The sequence below is a fragment of the Vidua chalybeata genome, chromosome 21 (assembly GCF_026979565.1).
Source record: "Vidua chalybeata isolate OUT-0048 chromosome 21, bVidCha1 merged haplotype, whole genome shotgun sequence".
Lineage (NCBI taxonomy): Eukaryota > Metazoa > Chordata > Aves > Passeriformes > Viduidae > Vidua > Vidua chalybeata.
The window spans coordinates 7,758,459-7,777,279 of record NC_071550.1 but is presented as its reverse complement, the minus strand read 5'-3'; the positions used below and the strand labels follow the sequence as shown (position 1 = coordinate 7,777,279).

At 49.2% G+C, this 18,821-nt stretch overlaps 1 protein-coding gene across 1 annotated transcript in view; it reads right to left on the bottom strand.

Moving 5' to 3' along the window:
- ASTN2 (astrotactin 2) overlaps positions 1–18,821 on the bottom strand; it is a 320,575-nt gene that overhangs the window by 188,160 nt on the left and 113,594 nt on the right. Inside the window, exons 6-7 of the mRNA XM_053961860.1 lie at positions 14,277–14,423; positions 2,366–2,533 (exon numbers count right to left, since the gene is read on the bottom strand). Of these exons, the coding sequence (XP_053817835.1) occupies positions 2,366–2,533; positions 14,277–14,423 (315 nt within the window). The remainder of the gene's footprint in view (positions 1–2,365; positions 2,534–14,276; positions 14,424–18,821) is intronic.

The following is an 18,821-nucleotide window of genomic DNA, read 5'->3' as shown; positions in this document are numbered from 1 at the left end:
AGGAGAAAAATTCTGGTTTATTCATGTGCACACTCCCAGCTTGGAGAAAGGGAGAAGAAGCCCATGGACAGATTTCAGGAGAGGGAACTGAAGGCTGAGATGCAGGCTGCTCTGCCCTCACCATGGGCAGGCAGGGACCACAGGCACCAGGGCTGGGAGCGCAGAGCAGCTGCCGAGGTTCAGCTCCAGCACAACTCCCGGGATAACGAGCATCTCTCCCTTCCCTGCAAACAAGATCTGACACATCCTGCTCAAGCGTGGGGCATCCAGCAGGAGGGACAAGCTGCTCTGGGAGCTGAGGTTGCAGCAGGAGCAGCAGCTGGGCCGGCATGGGAGAGCAGCCGCTCCTCACAACCGAGGCACACCAGGATCAGCCAGCCCTGCTCGCTGCCAAGGATGGGCTGGCGAGGGGAGCCACAGGGCCCTTCCAACAGGGGAGTCCTGGTCTGGCTCCATACAGTCTCCCCATGGTTTCTGCTGGAGGCAGAGTTGTTTCTCTCCTCCTCTGAACCAGGCGACAGCTGAATGCATCTCCCCTGTCCCACTGAGGTGGCTGCGTTTTGCCAATGCCTGAAATAGAAGTTCTTCTACTCTGCAACATCTGGACGAGAAGAGCCTCCTCCTGCACCATCTGCATCTGTCAGAGTGGCTGTTGGCATCTCCCAGCCCTCCTTGGGGCTTTAGGTGATGGCCAGGGCTGTCTACACAGGGAATTCATACACTGCCACCGTTCTGCTGCAGCCACGCCTGCCAGGGCCTCTGTGCAGACAAGGCTCAAGGAACAAGAATACTAAGAAGAGAAGATTGTCTTGACCAGGAAAATGAGTTTGTAAGACCAAGTTCATTATTTGAATCTCAACTGAGCAGAGAGGGATGAGAACAGGGTCACTCCCACCACCCCATGAGGAGTTCATGACTCTTAGGGATTTTTTGTTCTAATCCATGCATTAATGAGAGTCAGGGGCTTTGGGAGGCTTAGGAAAACCTTCTCCACAGTGAGCCATCCTTTAAACCCTCTGGCAGAACTTCCTTACCTGCAGCCATGAATCTCATACGCACATGAGGTGAAGAAGCTCACGGCTGAGGGGGAAGCAGCTCACATGGAGAGCTGGGACTAAGCTGGGATGGCACCTCTCTGCAAGGAGACGGGGGTTTGGGTGCTCCTCAGACACTGAGCGAGCCAGGACCACCAGGGACACGTGTCTCCACGCCACCAAGAAGGCATCCAACCCAAGGCTGGTGAGCCACTGCTGAGTCACAGCACAAAAACCCAGCAGAGTCCCCAAGCCACCTTCCTTGGTCCTGTCACCCTGTGTTGTTTGCTGTGCTCTGTGCTCTTGGCTCACTGCAGACTCCAGGACTCCCATGTGTCATCCAATAAAGACAGGCAGCAAGGGATTGTAAATGCAGGTGAACCCAGTGGGAAGAAATGCTGATGTCCAACTCCAGTTCAGAAGGCTGAATGATTTCTTTATTCTAACTATACTATAATACATTAATATACTATATAAAGGAAGATACTAAAACTACAAACCTACTTGTTCTAACTACCAAATCTAACCCACAACTTGTGACCCTCTCTGAGAGTCCAGACACAGGTGGAGTGGATTGGCCACCAGACTCAAACAATCCTCACCAGAATCCAATCAAGCAATCACCCCAGGTAAACAATTCTCCAAACACATTCCACATGAGAAAACAAGGAGCAGAAATAGAAATAGTTTTCTTTTTCTGTCTTCTGTGCTGCTCTATGAAAAAATCCTGAGAGAGAGAAGAATGTGCTTGCCACAGGCAAGGTGACACTTGTCCTTTGCCCAGCCCCACACCTGAGTCCCAGCAGGGCTGGCTGCTGCTCCACAGGCAGGCACTGCACAGCAGCAGAACACTCATCTAGAGATGAGGAAGGAGGGCAGAGTTCACAACTCCACCAGGAAGGGCTGGAGGACAGATCCAACCTAGGTAACCACGAGGCAGGAGCAGGCACTAATGGGAATTGTGGTGATCTGCAGTGAAAATGGCCAGAAAAGAAAAGGGATGGAGATGGGGTAAATTCACTAGTAGGTTTTCCAGACTGGACAGCAGAACAACCCACCTTAGAAGCAGATAAACTCCACGTGCCTGCAGCTGTCACACAAGAGAACTGGTAGATCCACCATTTCAGATCCCCATCTTGTGCCCATCTTCTTCACATTTTGCTGATTGGGGTCACAACTTTGTGACCCTGTTAGCACCTCTCAGTCCCCCACGCCTACCACCAGGCTAGAGCAGAGGTGAGCCAAGAGGGCATCAAAATACCCAGTGACAGACCTTCTCCCCCACATCTCCGAGCTTTCCAAGGTTTTCACTCTCCCCCAGCTTCCCTTACCTGTGTCTTGGTCACACAGCTGCTCGCAGGCGTCAGTGGTCCTCTGTCCACAGAGGTCTCTCACCCAGGGGGACGTGGCATTGATCTGATAGTACAGGGACAGCTTGGCTGGGTTAAGCCAGTCAGAGATGTCCAAGTAGCTCCCCTCACTCACAACAAAGCTGCTGCCTGGGGGGAGTGGGAAAAAAAGTGTGTTAGGTGATTGTGGAAATCTGAAAGAAAAACCCCAAATGTGCATTTTGGCCCAACATCAGAGCACTGCACTCTTCAGGAGCTGCTGTGATGACAATATCTGTAAAATAATAATGAGTTCACTGACAGCTGGTCCCAAAGAACTTCATTTGACCATTCCTCTCCAGAGGAGTGTGCTCCAGCAAATGGCCCGCTAGCTCCTCTGCCCAGACACTTCCCTACCCTTACACTACTGGGATTTGATTCCCAGGTCTCTGCAGAAATGTGGACCAGTGTAATTATTCTGATCTGTAATCAGAGCGGCACAGCCCCAGCTCAGGGAGGAGCTGTCCAGGAGGCACCTGGAGCTCAGGGCACAGATGGGCAGCAGCAGCAGGGCCTGTTAACTTTTGTTGAAGGTGAGTGGATTGGCCCAACACACAATTTATTGTATGAGTTACCTCAAACCAGACACTCCCCCACTCTCTCCCTCCCATGACTTAGAAGTGAATTCCTGCCAAAAATATTTTCTTACAAAATCTTATGCTTTATTTTGCGAAATGTATTTTTCCCCACTGGCATCTGGGAATATGCATCATCTAATTAGCCAAATAGATTTTCAGTTCAGCCCAATCATTTCCTTATCTAACATCTGAGGCCCAGCATCGCTTGGGGGATTTTGCAGGCACAGAGGTCCTCATTAACTCTGATCTTCAATTACATTGATTATAAGACTGCCTCCATAACAGTGCTGCACAGATCAGAGAAGAGCCAAAAAACCTCTGCCATTAAATGGTGTTTTGCAAAACTTACCATGGTAAAAGCCTCTAAAAAGAGGGGAGAAGAAACCTGCAAGGAGGAGTGGGCAAGGGGAACTGCCAGGTAGCGCAGGAGCCCACAGCCACATTTCCACTAAGTCTGAGGACTTGCAACGTGGGCAAAATTTGCAACCGCTGTCTGAAGATTGAAATCCTTTCAGAGATTACCCAGGGATAGCAAGTCTACAGATCCAGGGCCTATTGTCATGAAACTGTAAGGCTTGTGACCCTTAGTAAAGGACTAGGACACCATTCTTTGAAGCACCAGCTTACTTTGATAAAAGCCAAGAGATTAAAAAAGCAGGACAACAGGCCTGCAGCAGCAGCCACCCCACATGAACCTGCCTGAATGCAAGCTCTGGATCTCCTTTTGAAGAGTGATCCCTGATGCTTAGCAAGAGGGAGCCCTTCTCACCCTCATCCTGCGCCACATTAGCCATGCAAGGGATAAAACAAGCAGAGCCTCGAGTCAAGCATCCCAGTGAGCGACCTCATTTTCAGGTATCCCAAGATCTCAGCACCATCCAAATCCAAGCCCTAATTTCCCATAAACTTAGGTCTTTGACACTCAGAGTGTTTATATACCATAAACATATTCACAGGCGCATCTCTGCACTCAAAGCCAATGGAGGCTGCCAAGCTACTGACTGCTCAAGCAAATGAGAATTAGACTTTGGAATCCAGCAGCTCTGGAGACACAGCAAGGCAGGAGCTGCCCCGCCAAGGCTGCAGGATACATCTCAATCAGACACAAGGCAGCAGCAAATCACTGGGTAAACCCCCCAGCAGCACTGGAAAGCAGAGAAACACTGAGCACAAAGAAGTTTCTTAGAGCCACGTGGTTTTATCTCTAATTATTCTTTTCAATGAATTTTTAAAGATAGCCCTACATACCAATAACAACAATTGCTGGTTTCTTTTCCCAAACAGAAATGCATTGTGCACCCTTTGGGAATGTTTACTATTTACATGTAGGTGTCTAAGTAGTAACCTGTCAATTTTGTTTTCTTCCTGGTTTCCGCAGCTCCCTAATAAAGAGCAAGGCTTGGGAAGCACGTACGGTTGTTTTGAGACTCAGATACAGACAACTCCCTCTGCACCCAAGGACTGAAGAGCAAAACCAGCAGCTCTTGATTAAATCCCTACTTAACGAACCCCACTTCTGGTTAAAATACAGCTTGGAAGTAACAGAAGCAAACCTGACACAAACCAGACACATCATTTGTACTCAGAGAGATGAAGGTGGCTGGAGCTGGAAGAGGATCTTGGCCCAGGACCTGCTGTACCTGCTCCATGGTCAGGTGGGTGATGGAGGGGTGACCTCTGGAGCTCCCCAGCATGGAATCATTCAGGTGGAAAAGACCTCTCAGATCATCAAATCCCAAAGTCTTCCCCCAGCACTGCCAGGGCAACCAGACCATGTCCCCAAGTGCCACATCCACACACCTTTTAAATCCCTCCAGGAATGGGGACTCCATCACTGCCCTGGGCAGCTGTGCCAGGGCTGCACAACCCTTTTCTCTGAATAAATTTTTTCTTTTAATCCAATCTAAACGTTCCATTGGAGAAGAGGCCAAACCCCACCTGGTTTCACCCTCCTTGTCAGGGAGTTGTAGAGAGTAAGAAGATTCCCCCCAAGCCTCTTTTTCTCCAGCTCCCACAGTTGCTCCTCATCAGACTTGCACTCCAGCCCCTTCCCCGACTCCAGGTATTTTGAAGATTAATTACTTATTTTGATTTTAGTAAGTCTGATTGAGAAATCATCCTCATTATCAGGTTTTTCAGGGGGGTTGTTTGTTTGTTTTTCTGTTTGAAAAGCAGCAGTGAAAACATTTCAATCCAAAATTCCTGAATTCAGGCTCAGTGTAAAATGGAGGTTTTTCTACCTTAGTCCGAAAAAACCCAAACCTAGGGAAATTAAAGGTTTTGCTTTCCTTCCTCCTTCTTTCTTTCCTTCCCCGCTTCCTTCCTTTTCTTTTCCTCCCTTTCCTTCCTCAGAGGAGGGAGGGGACAACTTCCATCAAGGAAACTTTTCACATCTCTGAAGCTGAGTGTGTGGCAAGATTTTGAGAGACATTCACAGACACCCTCATCACCTTCACTCCCACTGAAAACAAACAAACAAACACCCCAACCTCGATCCCTTTATAGCTTGCCTGTGAAATAAATAACCGAAAAAAGCATTCTACAAATATTTTGAAAGCTAAAACTCTGATGATTTCAAAGCCTTTTCACAAATTTTTTCTCTTCACTTTCAAAGAATCCATACATAGAAAAGAGTTTTCAAAAGTCACCATCGTGTACATATCAAAACCACCTTGAAAAGCTCAGAAAGGGCAGGTTGAGGGACGAATCCTTTTAGAAACTACCAAGAACAAACATTTTCCAAGAAAGAGCTGTTTCAAACACCTTCAGCTTGCTGGGAACATCAGCTGGATTTGTTTTCCACAACTGCAGTCTCTGGATGGAGGGAAGGGGAGTGATGGGGAACTTGAGGGGGGTAGAACCCACTACAAACCTTCCTAAAACCTTCCTTGAGGACTTCAGACCCTACTAAATCACCCTGTTTGAGGCACCCCTTCAGCTGCAGTCCCCAGAGCAGGTCCCAACACAGACACTCTGAAGACACCTGGAAGGACTGTCCACCCTGCTGTCCCTGCTGCCAACCTCCCAGGTGTCCGAGACACGAAGTTCAAGCTTCCCACTCAAAACCTTGCTGAAATCTCCTTTGAATGGAGATGTTCAGGTCTCAGGGTAAAGCAACCATCAACCAATCAAGTGAATACAGAAACAAAATGACAACTCTGCACCCAGCACCACCTCCCAGAAACCCCATACCAGGACACGTCCCCCAAATGCTGTTGGCTTTACGAGCCAGCCAATGCCATGGAGCAGCGTGGAGAGCACCAGGACACAGCTACAACTCCCTCCCAGCTCCACAAGGTCCAGCAGCCCCTCAGGGGATTGATTTGTCTGGGTTTCTGTGTGTGTGTGTTTTCCACTCCCCCCGTTCCTTCCCCAACACTGATCAAAGCCGGATGAGTTAAGGCAGCGTCAGAAGTTCATGTCTCTCATGCTGTGGTCTCCTTCAAAGTTCAGTGGAATTGCTTAAGCCCTGACAAAAGAGGCTTGAAGTTTTGACATTTCAAAAATCATTTTCAAGAACACAACAGGATAAAACAGCTCAGAAGAGATATCTAACAAGGGAAAAGAACAAAGCACCCAAAAGGCAGCCAAAAGGGTTTGGCTTTTCCTTTCTCTTTCTTTTCAAGGCAAAAGATCAAAATTTAATTTTTTTTGAAGAACATCTATTTCTTTCTCCCTCTGCTCTTTTTTTGTCATCTTTCTCCATTCACTGCTTCTTGGCCAACAAAACTCCTTTTCATCTAAAATTAGTATTTTGTGTTGGGAAGCAATGGGAGGTCATACTATAGGTTGCTATTAATGCATCCAGCCCTATGCTATCATACAGTTCCAATCCTGTTACAGATAGTTTTTATAAACACTAGAGGAAAGATGATCCCTCTGGCTTCATTCTATAGGTACAAAGAATAACCCTATCTGATTTCTTTAGAGACCCTTTTTTCCCCCTTGTTAAACTTGAAAGAACATTGCCCAAAGAGACAACTCCTCCCCTATCAGCTCTTCCCCTTGATCAGCTCTCCTTCTCCTGTCCTGAGCCCAGGGCATGAAAACCTCTGCTTCTTAAATTTCTCCCAGAAAATGCCAAAGAGCAGGACAGACTTTGTGTGCCCAGGACACACATGTACTCACTTAAGCAAGGAAATGGTTAGGAAATGGGCAGGACTGCACCCACAGACTAACACAGTGCTCAGCTTCACCATCCATCTCCAGCCCAGTGCAAAACCAGGTGATTTAGGAATATTTTTAATTGTTTTAAGTCAAACTCTAAGTTCTATAGTCTATTTTTAATCCAGGGACAGCATCACACCAGGTTAAAATCCAAGCCAACCCTCTTTACTCTTTTTTTTTTTCTTCTTTTTAATTATTTCTGTCTTTGAACAAGGTGAAATTCCTAAATGGAAAGTTATGATAGAAAGATTAGAAAACAGCACAAGCCTATAGACACATCTTTCACTCAGTCCTCCCTCAGCTGAAGCACTCACAGTTTATATCTCACAGTGCTTGACTCCAGGGTGTATTTTCAGCACATGAACTGCACCTCTGGGCTCTCACCTTCCCAACCCAGTCATGATCAAACCTGGAGACCCCCATCCCTCAAAACACCACCAATCCTGCCAGAGCTTTTCCACCCTGGCAAAGCAGAAGTCAATTAGCAGTACATGTCTGTGTGCAATTACAGCTCAAAGTGGCACCACCTTTCCTGTGAGAGGAGCAGGGTTACAATTTCAGTGTTGAATTGCACTTCCTTGATCATTCTGACAGACTCCTTCTTTGGGTTTTCTTGTCAGTCAGTCTTGATTTCTCCAGGGCTGAGCTCCTGACAAACAATAAATGTATTTATAAGGTAGGTGATGGCTCAGCCAACTTCTCCTAAACTTAAGCAGGAAGGAATCTGCCCACCCTGCCTTGTGGTCAAGCTCATGCTGCAATGAGATCTCCCACGGAAGCTTTAGACAATGTAATTGTGAGGTGTTGGTAAGAGCACATCTCTGTCCTCAGAAGTCATCTGGGCCAGCAGTGGCTGAGACAGAAATGAGACTCCTGAAAAAAAAAAACCTTCTCCTTAATGCTCTGCATCTCCCATCTCCCACGCTGCAGCCTGGGGCTCTCTAACAGTGATGCTCTCCAGATATCAGAAAAGGGTTCAGAGAAATCCAGCCTAAATCTAATCACATCACAAAGCACAGAGGAGCCGTGATAAGCTTGTTATAAGAATGCAGAAGTCAAGTTTGCATCTTCATCTGTGGGAGGGAGAGCAGGTCAGCTGGTCAAAGATGTGCCATCCCTCCCAAATCGGAGGGTAAATGGTGTTGGTAAAGCTCAGCAGGTGCCAGGAGATGCCCCCTCCCCACAGGGGTGGGCACCTCCTGCCTCTCTCAGGATGCAACACGTCCCAGCTCTGAAGCAGCTCTGGCTGACACCTTCCAAATGCCAATGCCAACCCAATGCCAATCCTGCTGGCTTTGCTCCAGTGAATCCTGCAAAGGAGAAGGAAGAAGCATTTGGCTTCCCTTGCAAATGGAGCTGCCCCAGGAGCTGGGAATGCCTCTGGCAGGCACAGGGCTGGGGAGCCGGGCAGCAGCTGAGCAGGTTCACAAGTCTGTCAAAGCCACGATAAAAACAGGATGTACTTCAGCTTCCAGAATCTTATTAGTTCTTCATGCAAAGAGCGTTCGTGCTGTAAAACCGTCTTGGAATCCCTTTGATCCACGCTGATACAGTTCATAAATTGATGTTAATATTTAGAGTTCATGTCTGGTAACACTGCAGCCATTTGCTCACGTTTTCTTGCCAGGCAAGCAGACACGGGAGCAGGAGTGAGCTGTAACACAGGCACGGAGGTGACCCTGGTGAGTGCGAGCTGGTGGAATAAAATGCAATTTGTAAAGCTGCCCCCAAACACGGCCACCTTACATGGAACACACGGGACCTGCAGCAGCTAGAGGTGACACTGAGTTTGCAAGAAAGTGTTGCTTCTGTCAAAGCCCTGACCCAGGTCCCCATAGAGCAAAAACCCTGGGAGGAGAAAACAGCACAAAAAAAAAAATATTTTAAACCAACTCCTTCTGCTGATTTCAGAAGGCACTTATGGATCTGGGAACAGCTGGTGAACATGGGAGACCCCAGTTTCAGAATCTTTCTGAAAGCCTGAAAAGATCACAGAATCACAGAATGCTTTGGGCTGGAAGGGACCTTAAAGATCATCTTGTTCCATCCCTCTCCCATGGGCAGGGACACCCTCCCACTGGAACAGATTGCTCAGAGCTTCATCCAGTCTGTCCTGAGATAGCTTTGAGACCAGATCTCTTTCTCCATCCTTCTGGTACAAACCTGGGGAGCTTCACCTGTAAATCACAGAGTGTCTCCAGCTTCTCCTTGCTGCCAAAGGGGATGGGGACACAGCCAGGCCCCACCTCCCGTGGCTCATCTCTGTGTGGCCACATGTGCAGCACATCCTGAGTGCCCTGAGGGCACGAGGTAATGCTTGGTCACCTTCAAGAGTTGCAGAAGATTGAGCAGGAAATGTCAAAAACAAACAATTTAAAGCAACACATTTAATTAAAACCAAAATGAGAAGTTGCTGCAAGTCCCAACAATTGCAGTCTGCAGAGCAGTCTTCAGGGAAAATTAACACAGGCTGCTAATAGCAGCATCCAATTCACCAGCATCTTGGAGGAAACAGTGGTGGGGGAAGGTAGGAAATAATCTGCAGCTGAAACAATTACTGATCAGCTGTGTGGCAAGGACAGCACGGCATCGTTCAGGCAGGCAGATGCAGATGCACGGAGATTAAAAAAATAAACAAAAAGAAGCTCCCTCCACCTCTGCCATCTTGTCAGATGCTCCAGCCTAAAGCACAGTCTTGAGTAGAATTTCCACTTCTTCTGGCCTCTTGGCTTTGCAAGGGGGGACCTGGGATTGCTCTCAGGGCAGCGTTCATCCTGGGAGAGTTCATCCACACTTGCAGGAGGGACAGAGCCAACACACAGGCAGCTTATCAGGGTGGGGACACTGCCCCACACCGAGCTCTGATCCCACAGCAGGATCCCTGCCTGCCCACAGAGCTCTGATCCCACAGCAGGATCCCTGCCTGCCCACACAGAGCTCTGATCCCACAGCAGGAACTTTGCCTGCCCACAGAGCTCTGATCCCACAGCAGGATCCCTGCCTGCCCACAGAGCTCTGATCCCACAGCAGGATCCCTGCCTGCCCACAGAGCTCTGATCCCACAGCAGGATCCCTGCCTGCCCACAGAGCTCTGATCCCACAGCAGGATCCCTGCCTGCCCACAGAGCTCTGATCCCACAGCAGGATCCCTGCCTGCCCACAGAGCTCTGATCCCACAGCAGGATCCCTGCCTGCCCACAGAGCTCTGATCCCACAGCAGGATCCCTGCCTGCCCATACCAAGCTCTGTGCACCAGTCTTCACCCATCCCACAGCCCAGTGAGGTGCAGAGGGATCACCACAACTTCCCTGGCACACATCTCAGAAGAGGAGGGAAGAAGGTTGTAAATGCCCAAGATGTCTTTGACAAAAACCTGCTTTATGCCCTTTGCTTTATTTCCACTTATAAAACAAAGCCCTACAAACCCCTCGCTAAATGCAGCTCTTGCTTCCCTCTGCACTACTGGAGGATCTCACCCACCTCTCCCACTAAAGTACAAACATCCACCCACACCGTATATAACCTCTCACAGGCTGTAAAAATGGGAAGCTTTAATTGATACTATATTTCATACTGTTGTGCAGCAAGGACGTACTCCAGGCTGAGTCCTCCAGAGTATCTTTCTCCACCCTGCCTTCCCTGCAAGCCATTCCCATTGCTCCAGCTCTACTTTTTTGAATTATTACTTACAAGGAAAAAAAAAAAAAAAAAAAAAAAAACAAAACCCAAAAAACAACTATTGAATGTAGAGCTGAGTGGCTCCCATATTCATAAGAGGTTTTATTACTCAGATGGAGGGACTCTCTTTCCTTTCTTCCCCCCTTTGACACAGCTAAAGGGTCCTCTAAATAATGCCTTGCATTTCCATATCCTCATAAAAGCCAGTACGGTTCTTTCCATAAATCTGAGCCACCTCTGAAATCAGAACAATTCCTCCTGCTCAGCACGGGCAGGGGCTGCCTCGAAACACAAACCCTGGAGCAGCAGAAGGGAGGAGAGGATGCTCCAAGCACTGTGTTCCAGAGAGGATTTAGAGGCACCAACTCGTTTCTGGGAAGCAGGAGGTCCCAGCCCTCCCTGCCAGCCACGGCAGGTCCTGCCAGGCTCTCCTTGATCCAGCTGTTCCATGAAGTGAAGGCACAGCAGCTGTGCAAACCAGGCAATAACTGCTCAGCAGGGAGCGAGGCAGGGACACCCCATCAAATGAACAAAAGGAATAAAACAAACCGAGGGAGAAGTAAGGGCAATAGAGACAGGCTGGTTATTATAGAAATGCTGCTTGGAATATATCCTCCCAGCTTGGCTGCCAGTTGGCTTCTGGTCCCAGTCCTTCCCCTCCCTGCCACTCCAGCAGGCTCTGGAGCTGCTTTCTCTAACGCCATTCTTGCTGCAGCAGGGAAAACTGCTCTTCTCCAAAGCTGGAGACATTTGGGGAGCTTTCCCCCCCTCTTTCTTTTCTTGGCTCTGGCTGCTGGCACGCCAGAACTGCCTGGCATCTATTTAAAGTTTCCTTCAAAGGCAAGTTCTCATCGTCTAGGAGAGCGTTTTCTTTCAGCCTCTGCCTTTGTTTGGCTTCTCCTGCAGAGGTGCCGGTAGCAGCTCCGCTTTCAGATTTTCCTTGGCTCCTGGTGCCTATTGAAATTCCACATTTCAAAAGGGAACGAGAGGGCACCGCTCCCTCGTGTGGGAACATCTCCCATGAATGCACCATCGCTGCCTCCTCGCAGAGCCTGCCTTATCACCCTGTGCAGCACCAAAGGGAACAGCTTCGGGAACCAGACGATTTCAGCGCACGGCGACACTCGCGAGACACGGTGCCACTGTCAGGTGCCACACCAGAAGCTGCTTCAAGACTGATCAAAGCTCCCAGACTCTGCCAGGCCAAACACGTCAGCTCTGTTGTCACCTCGATGCCACAGGGATTCTGATGCCAACCCCCTCCATCACCCTGTAAAAAGCAGATTTAATCCCCCACGGGAGATCTCCAGGGAGGAGCAGGTCCCCTCTTCTCCATCAGCACCAAACTGCAGGTGCTGAGCCTTGGCAAACACATCCAGCCACACTTTTCCTGGGTATCATTGAAATTTCCCAACTCAGCTCAGTTCTGCGACGCCTTTAAATGCTTTGTAATATTTTGCTGCCAGTTGGGTGGCTCCTTGGGATTTGTTGTTATTCAAAAAGAAGGGACAACTTTAAGAGCTTTTTCTCTTCCCAGGCAAGAGACTGTCATTGCATAAAATGCTGAGATTTCAGGGAAAGTGATAGCCACTGCAAAATGTCTGCTGAGATTTCAGGGAAAGTGATAGCCACTGCTTCTATGTGAAGAATTTGACTGTTTCTCATAAAAAATATTTTAAAAGTTTTCGCAGTTTGTAATTATATTTTACAGTTTCATTACCAAGCTCATTTTAATTCTTCTCCAAACCGTTGTTACCAGTCCTCTTGCCACTTTCTCTTCAGAAAAGTCATTAAGTCAGGACTGGAGATCATCCCATTTCCACCAGTTTCAAGGATATTAATCTGCTTTATTGGTATTTCATTGTCATTTTCATTCGAGTGTTCCCTGCATTTGCATAATTTGCACTGCCACCCCTTTCCTGGTGACAAGCACAGGTTCAGCTTTCCACTTTCATTCTATGGAGTCTTATTGCATTTTGTTTATTTTCTTTTTCAGGACACACTGTCTTTCCTGGGCCAGAACCACAAGCTGGGAGCAGGATTCTGATGTCCTGTCTTCATCCCTGCCTTCCTGGCTGACCTTCAGCAAGTACCAGAACCAGTGTGAGCTCCCAGTCCAAGTGCTGAACTGGCCAGTGCCCATCCCAAGGGGACACAGGTTAGCACTGGAGCAATTTCATGCCCCAAATTCAGGAGTTTCTGTTCTCCAGCTACTTGGAACCATCTGTGAAGATTTCAAATATTCATGTGTGGCTTGGACAATCATTAAAACTTTTTAGAAACATGTCAAGGTGTAGGCAAGTCCCTTGTTTCAAATCCTTAAATCACAGAATGGTTTTGTTTGGAAAGAACCTTAAACAGCCTCTTGTTCCAAGGCCCTGTCATGGGCAGGAACACCTTCCACCAGACCAGGTTGCTCAGAGCTCCATCCAAACTGGCCTTGAACAATTCCAGGGATGTGACATCCACACCTTGATGTTATCTTCATGTCTCCACTGCACTGGTGTTCAGTTCCTCCAATGTGTGAACACAAAGTAGATGCTTTCCTCCTCTCTCCTACAAGGGCCAAGCTGTGACCACTGGGCTGTCCCAGCTACCCAGAGACCACTCTTAGCAGGGCTAATCCCACTTCAAACACACTGGTGACTCCTATTCTGCCATGGGGTGATGATTTCAGCCCCTCTTCACCGTCCCTGTAGCTCTCATGCCACTGTGTGTCTTTAACCATCCCCCCCCTCCCTAAAATATTAATCCCCCAAGAGCTGCTCTCCACTCCAAAGCTCACAAAGCAGGGGGTTGTCCCAGAGCTGGCTGCACCAGGACACTCCAGCAGCTGGTGATGCATGCAGCATGTTTCTGGCAGAGAGAAAGTGCCCCCTCTGCATGCCCCAAGCAGTGAGACGAGTTCAGGAGCTGAGGAATTGGAACCGACTGAATAATGGGTCCTGTCTGCTGGAAGAAAATGAAATTTGCCCTCATGTTACTGAAAACTTGCACTCGACGCTCACTGCACATTATAAAGAAAAGGTCAGTGAAACACAACAAATGCAAGGAGCCCAGCTGGAGAAAGCAATAAATAGTGACAGCAGCACTTGTCTAATTTATCAAAGCATCTCTGCCTTTGCTCAAACCCCAGCAATTTCCCTCCATGCTGCTGCAAGGGCTGGGATGAGCAGCTCTGCTGCTGCCTGTCTGTGCAGCTCCCAGGGCTGCTCATCGAGTTTAGAGGAGAACAGAACTATCCATCAGACACAATTAGCACCAATGCTAACAACAATAATATTAATTGACATGACTGAGATTTTGGCCTCGGGCTCTCAGATGTGCTTGTGGGAAGGGAGATCCCTGCAGTCAGACACAGCTGGGGCATTCCTAAAGGGAGGGATCTCCATGTCCCAAACACAGCCAGAGGGGCAGCAGGAGGGTCTTACCATCAGCGATGAAGTGCTCGGGGACGTGGAGCGTCACCTTGACGGTCAGCGGGCAGGAGAGCTGGGAGCCGCAGACCACGGCCAGGATGCAGGAGCTGACCGCGATCAGCGTCAGCGCCGTCTTGTTCACAGGGCTCTTCGTGGAACCTGCAAGGCACACACAGGGGTGGGTGGGGGGCCAAAAGGGCAAGCTGCACCCAGGGCTTTCTCAGCAGAGGCAGGGGAGCACCAGCACGGGGAAGGCGGGCATTGCAAACAAGGATGGGAGCTCAGCGGGAGTCTGCACACGCCAGGGCTCCCATCACACATTGGCATGGGGCTTCATTTGGCTTGAGGAGGGAAGCTCTCAAAAAAACCTGCTCAAAGCCCTGTATAGACCCTCTCCCTGGGAACTTCTCCTCCGTGGAATCACTCATCACACCTGCCGTGCTCCCCTGCTGAAACCACCATCACTTTTTGTCAACATTGGTTAGCTTGGCAACCCACTGTGAAACCCTGGTGGGGCAGGACAGCGTTAGGATGGCTGAATCACCATCAACAGCAGCTGGGTGGGACAGAATCCCCAAGTTTCACAGGGAATGTGGGGAAGCTGTGCAACACAGAGAGACCTGGCTGCCCCAGAAGATTCAGCTGCTCTTATTGGATGCAGACTGGAAATGTCAGGTGTCCAAATGAGACCCCTTCTACTGATGGGGATGACCAAGAACTGTCCCAGACCACCAACAGATCTCCACTGCCCAAGCAAGGAGTGCTTGGAGCCTGCATCCTTGGGGCACTGCTGATCCCCTGGACCTGGGGGCTGCCCCGCTGCTGCTCTGACTGCACTGCATCCCCCATGGCCCCAACACTTGGGCCAGCACCCCGCTCTGCTCCAAGATAATGACAAACACCTCACAAGGTTCCTTCTCCAGGGCTTGAGATGCACCACTTGGAGAGTGTGTCCATGGCAAGGAGAGGGCACAGCCCAGAAATGAACCAGAGGCTGCACAGCCCATTCTGGTGCAAGCTGAGATGACCCAGCTGCTGGCAGAGGTGACCACAGCCCTGCTCAGGATTCAGGTGAGGACACCTCTTGATTTTGGGAAGCAGCCTCTCCCCACTTGCACCCCAGCCCTCATCACCTCAGCAGCAAAGCGAGATTTAAAAAGCATCAATTTGAAAACTGAATTGGAAATGGATCCAAGTCAGCACCTGCATACTCTGCGATTTGCCTAAAGCTGCTGCTGGTGCCAGGCCAGGGACCTCATGCTCAGCACAACCTCTGCTTTCCAGGCAGGGCACCAAGCCCCACCACAGCATCCCCAGGCTGGAGCCTGCACAGGGGATGCTCCAACCAGGATTTGTAGGGCAGGAGAAGTGGCTGATCTGCTGGAAAATACCCCCATCACTGAGACCAACAGGAGCAAGTAAATAGATTATTTATGAAGCATCTTCTCCTTTCCTTATGCATGGATCATCTAAGCAGCCATCCCACTCCTATTTCACAGCTTTATCACCAATTCACTGTGCCTCTCACCTTGCAATCCTCTTTTTTCTTTTCCAATCTTTATTCATATCATCAGCATAAGTTAGCACTTCTTGGGAGGCAAAATCCTCCTCTTGCTGGGCATACTGTGCCTGCCACAACCCCTGCTTGGCTTGAAGTTATGACATGAATGCAAAAAAAGAAAAAAGAGGGGGGAAAAAGGGAAAAAAAAAGCCAAGGAAAAAAGCCCCCATGAGGATAAGTGGACAAAATCAAATATACAATGGACCAGACAACGCTGGATTTCACCCTTATAAATCACCTTTCAATCCAGGGTCTTAAAGTGCTTTGCAAACATTAAATCATAAATCCCTTATGAGTGAGACAAGTATTATCCCCTTTTCACAAAGAGCCCAAATCCCAGGTATGATGGCAGCTTTCACCAAACTGCAGCCAGAGTGGAGCTGGAGGAATTAGGATTTCACACCCCCGTCGGTCCATGTGGCTTCTTCTGTCCCTGTGACTCAGAGGAGAGCAGCACAGGGGCTTGAGACAGCAAAAATGCTTTTACAGTTCCATGAGTTTGAGCTTGGCTGCTCAAGGAAAGGGACAATTGCTCCAAGTCTCCTGTAAGTCCCTTCCCTCCTGCACTCTCTCATTTCCATCACTGCTAATCACTGACCTCTAGAAGTGCCTGATGTTTGGTTTTGACCAACTGAACCAAAACAAGGGGGCTTCTGCTCGAGCAGAAATTGGGTTTCCAGCTCAGCTCTTTATTGTTCACGACCAGTTAGCTGCCAGGTTTCAAGGGAGACTGCTGGAAAAGCATTTAAAGAGAGGGACTGGGCTTTTGTTTTCTAACTCTTTCCCTGCTCTGCAGACCACTGATGCTCCAGCACTGCTGTGCTGCATTTAAACACCTATCTGGAGATAATCAGTTTCACTCCAAACCTTTAAAACCACAGGCAAATGTATTTTCAGGAAGGCCCTGATAACCAAACCCACCTCAGCAGGATTTCCAGGGCTTCACTCAGAGGTGAGATAAACTGATCCCTTCCTTCTTCAGCCCAGGGAGGGGATCCAAACTCAGCTCAGCAGCTCAGGCAGCTCCAAATAAACCCAATGCCGTAAATGAGAGGTTGACCTGGCTAAGCCTGGGCTTTCCCTCCTCTCCTTGTCATCTCCAGGCTTTCAGGGAAGTGTTTGAAGAGCAGATTTGAAACTCCAGGTGCACCAAACAATCTGGTATCAATGTTCTTTACCAAGAGGAGGAAGCTGGGTGGGGAATACAAGACCTTTATGGATGGTTGAGAACCCCAGCACCCAACAGAAGTCCCGGTTTAGGTCTTGTGGGGTCCAAAAATCCCAGGAGGAAGATGGTAACCAGGCATAGCTGAGACCAAACTCACTCCCCAGGTCTCTCTCCCCTAATAAATGCTTCATACATTAAGATGATCTCTCTATATCTTTAATCAAAGATGTTTCTGTAGAGTTCTGAGAGGTTGCAACAAAGTGAGTGGCTCTCCAAGTACTCACCCAGGCAGTTTTGAAGGGAAAAATGTGGACCATGGGGATTCCCAGGGAGTCTGCACCCAAGCAGTGGGCAGGACACACCTCCAGGATGAAAAATAGGAATAAATTACTTGTATCCAGAGAGAAGTAACTTCTCCCCACAGCCCACAGAATCCAAGGAGAGAGAAGCAGAAAAGAAAGGCAAGGTGCTCCGTTTCAGGGCAGAATCATACCTGACATGCTCCCTGCTAGTGATCCAAGGGTGGCTTCATTAGACTGGAAAACAAGAGGAGTGTCCAGCACCCTGGTCAGAAGGACTCTGGCCACCACCACCTTCCCCACCCAGGATTTCTTTGTCTCCCCTCAAACCCCAGTGCAAATTATCCTGGTAAGGATGTGAGTCCCTGCTCAGAAACTGCTTGCAAAACACCACATTCCCCTGAAGATTTTGCACCTGCTGCAAGATGAAGATAAATTCAAAGCCACTGGTGTAAACACTCAGCAAACAGCCCCTCCAAACGCGCCGTGTCTCCTTTGAAATATCATTTCCTGGTGTAGTTAATTACTCACTGCTTTGTACACTTTCCTTTGCCCGCGCAAAAGAAAAGGAGGGGGGAAAAACCCAACAAAACTCTGGGCTCAATTCTTCTTAATACTGGCAGTACTGCCTAAATTTAGGGGGGAGAAGAGAAAAAAAAGAAAAAAAAAAAAAAAAAAGGGAAAAGGTGTGTTCAGACCACGTACGGATTTATGAGCAACACAAATATCCCGTGTTCTCAGTAATATGCTGTTTCTAAATCAGGCTCATAAATACATGCTTGGGAGATTAGTCTATAAAAAAAAATAAACTTTAATTACCCCCTCTTTATCAGCACAGAGCCCGTGGTGTTAACCATATGTGGGCGTTTAACACCAAGTGCTTTGCAATCTTCCCCGCCCCCCCGGGAGACAATAGCATCATAGCATCACAGGGAACAGTTCCGTGGCCACTCGGATATGGAAATGTATTCCCAGCACCTGAGGAAGACGGGGCTGGGGAAGGCGAGCGGGAGAACAGCGAGTGCTGGGAGAGCTTAGCAACCCCCGCCGAGCTGTGCTGCATGCAGAGCGCCCAGCTCGGGGACAGCAGCACCCCTTGGGGACAGCAGCACCCCCGGGGGACAGCAGCACCCCCGGGGGACAGCCAGCCCAGCCCAGCCCAGCCCAGCCCAGCCCGCACCCCCGGGATGCTCCCGGAGCACGCCGGTGTTGCTGCCGTGCCGGAGGAATCGGGCTCCTAATGATCCGCTGTTGTGCTGCAGCAGAGGCTCACTAATAGGATAGAGCAGCGTTTCCAGGACAGCCTCACACACAGACACATCCCGAGGTGTTTTACGAGGGGCAGATCATGCCCAATCAAGTCAAACGCCAATTAAGATGAGCAGTGGTTGTTGGCAGGAGGCTCTGGACATGGAGCAGCCCTGCACAGGGAGGGAGCAGCACTGCCTGTCTCCCCTCCTGCCCTGCAGCCTCCTCTTCCTCAGTAGGATGGTCCCCTGGGGGATGGGATGGGATGGGATGGGATGGGA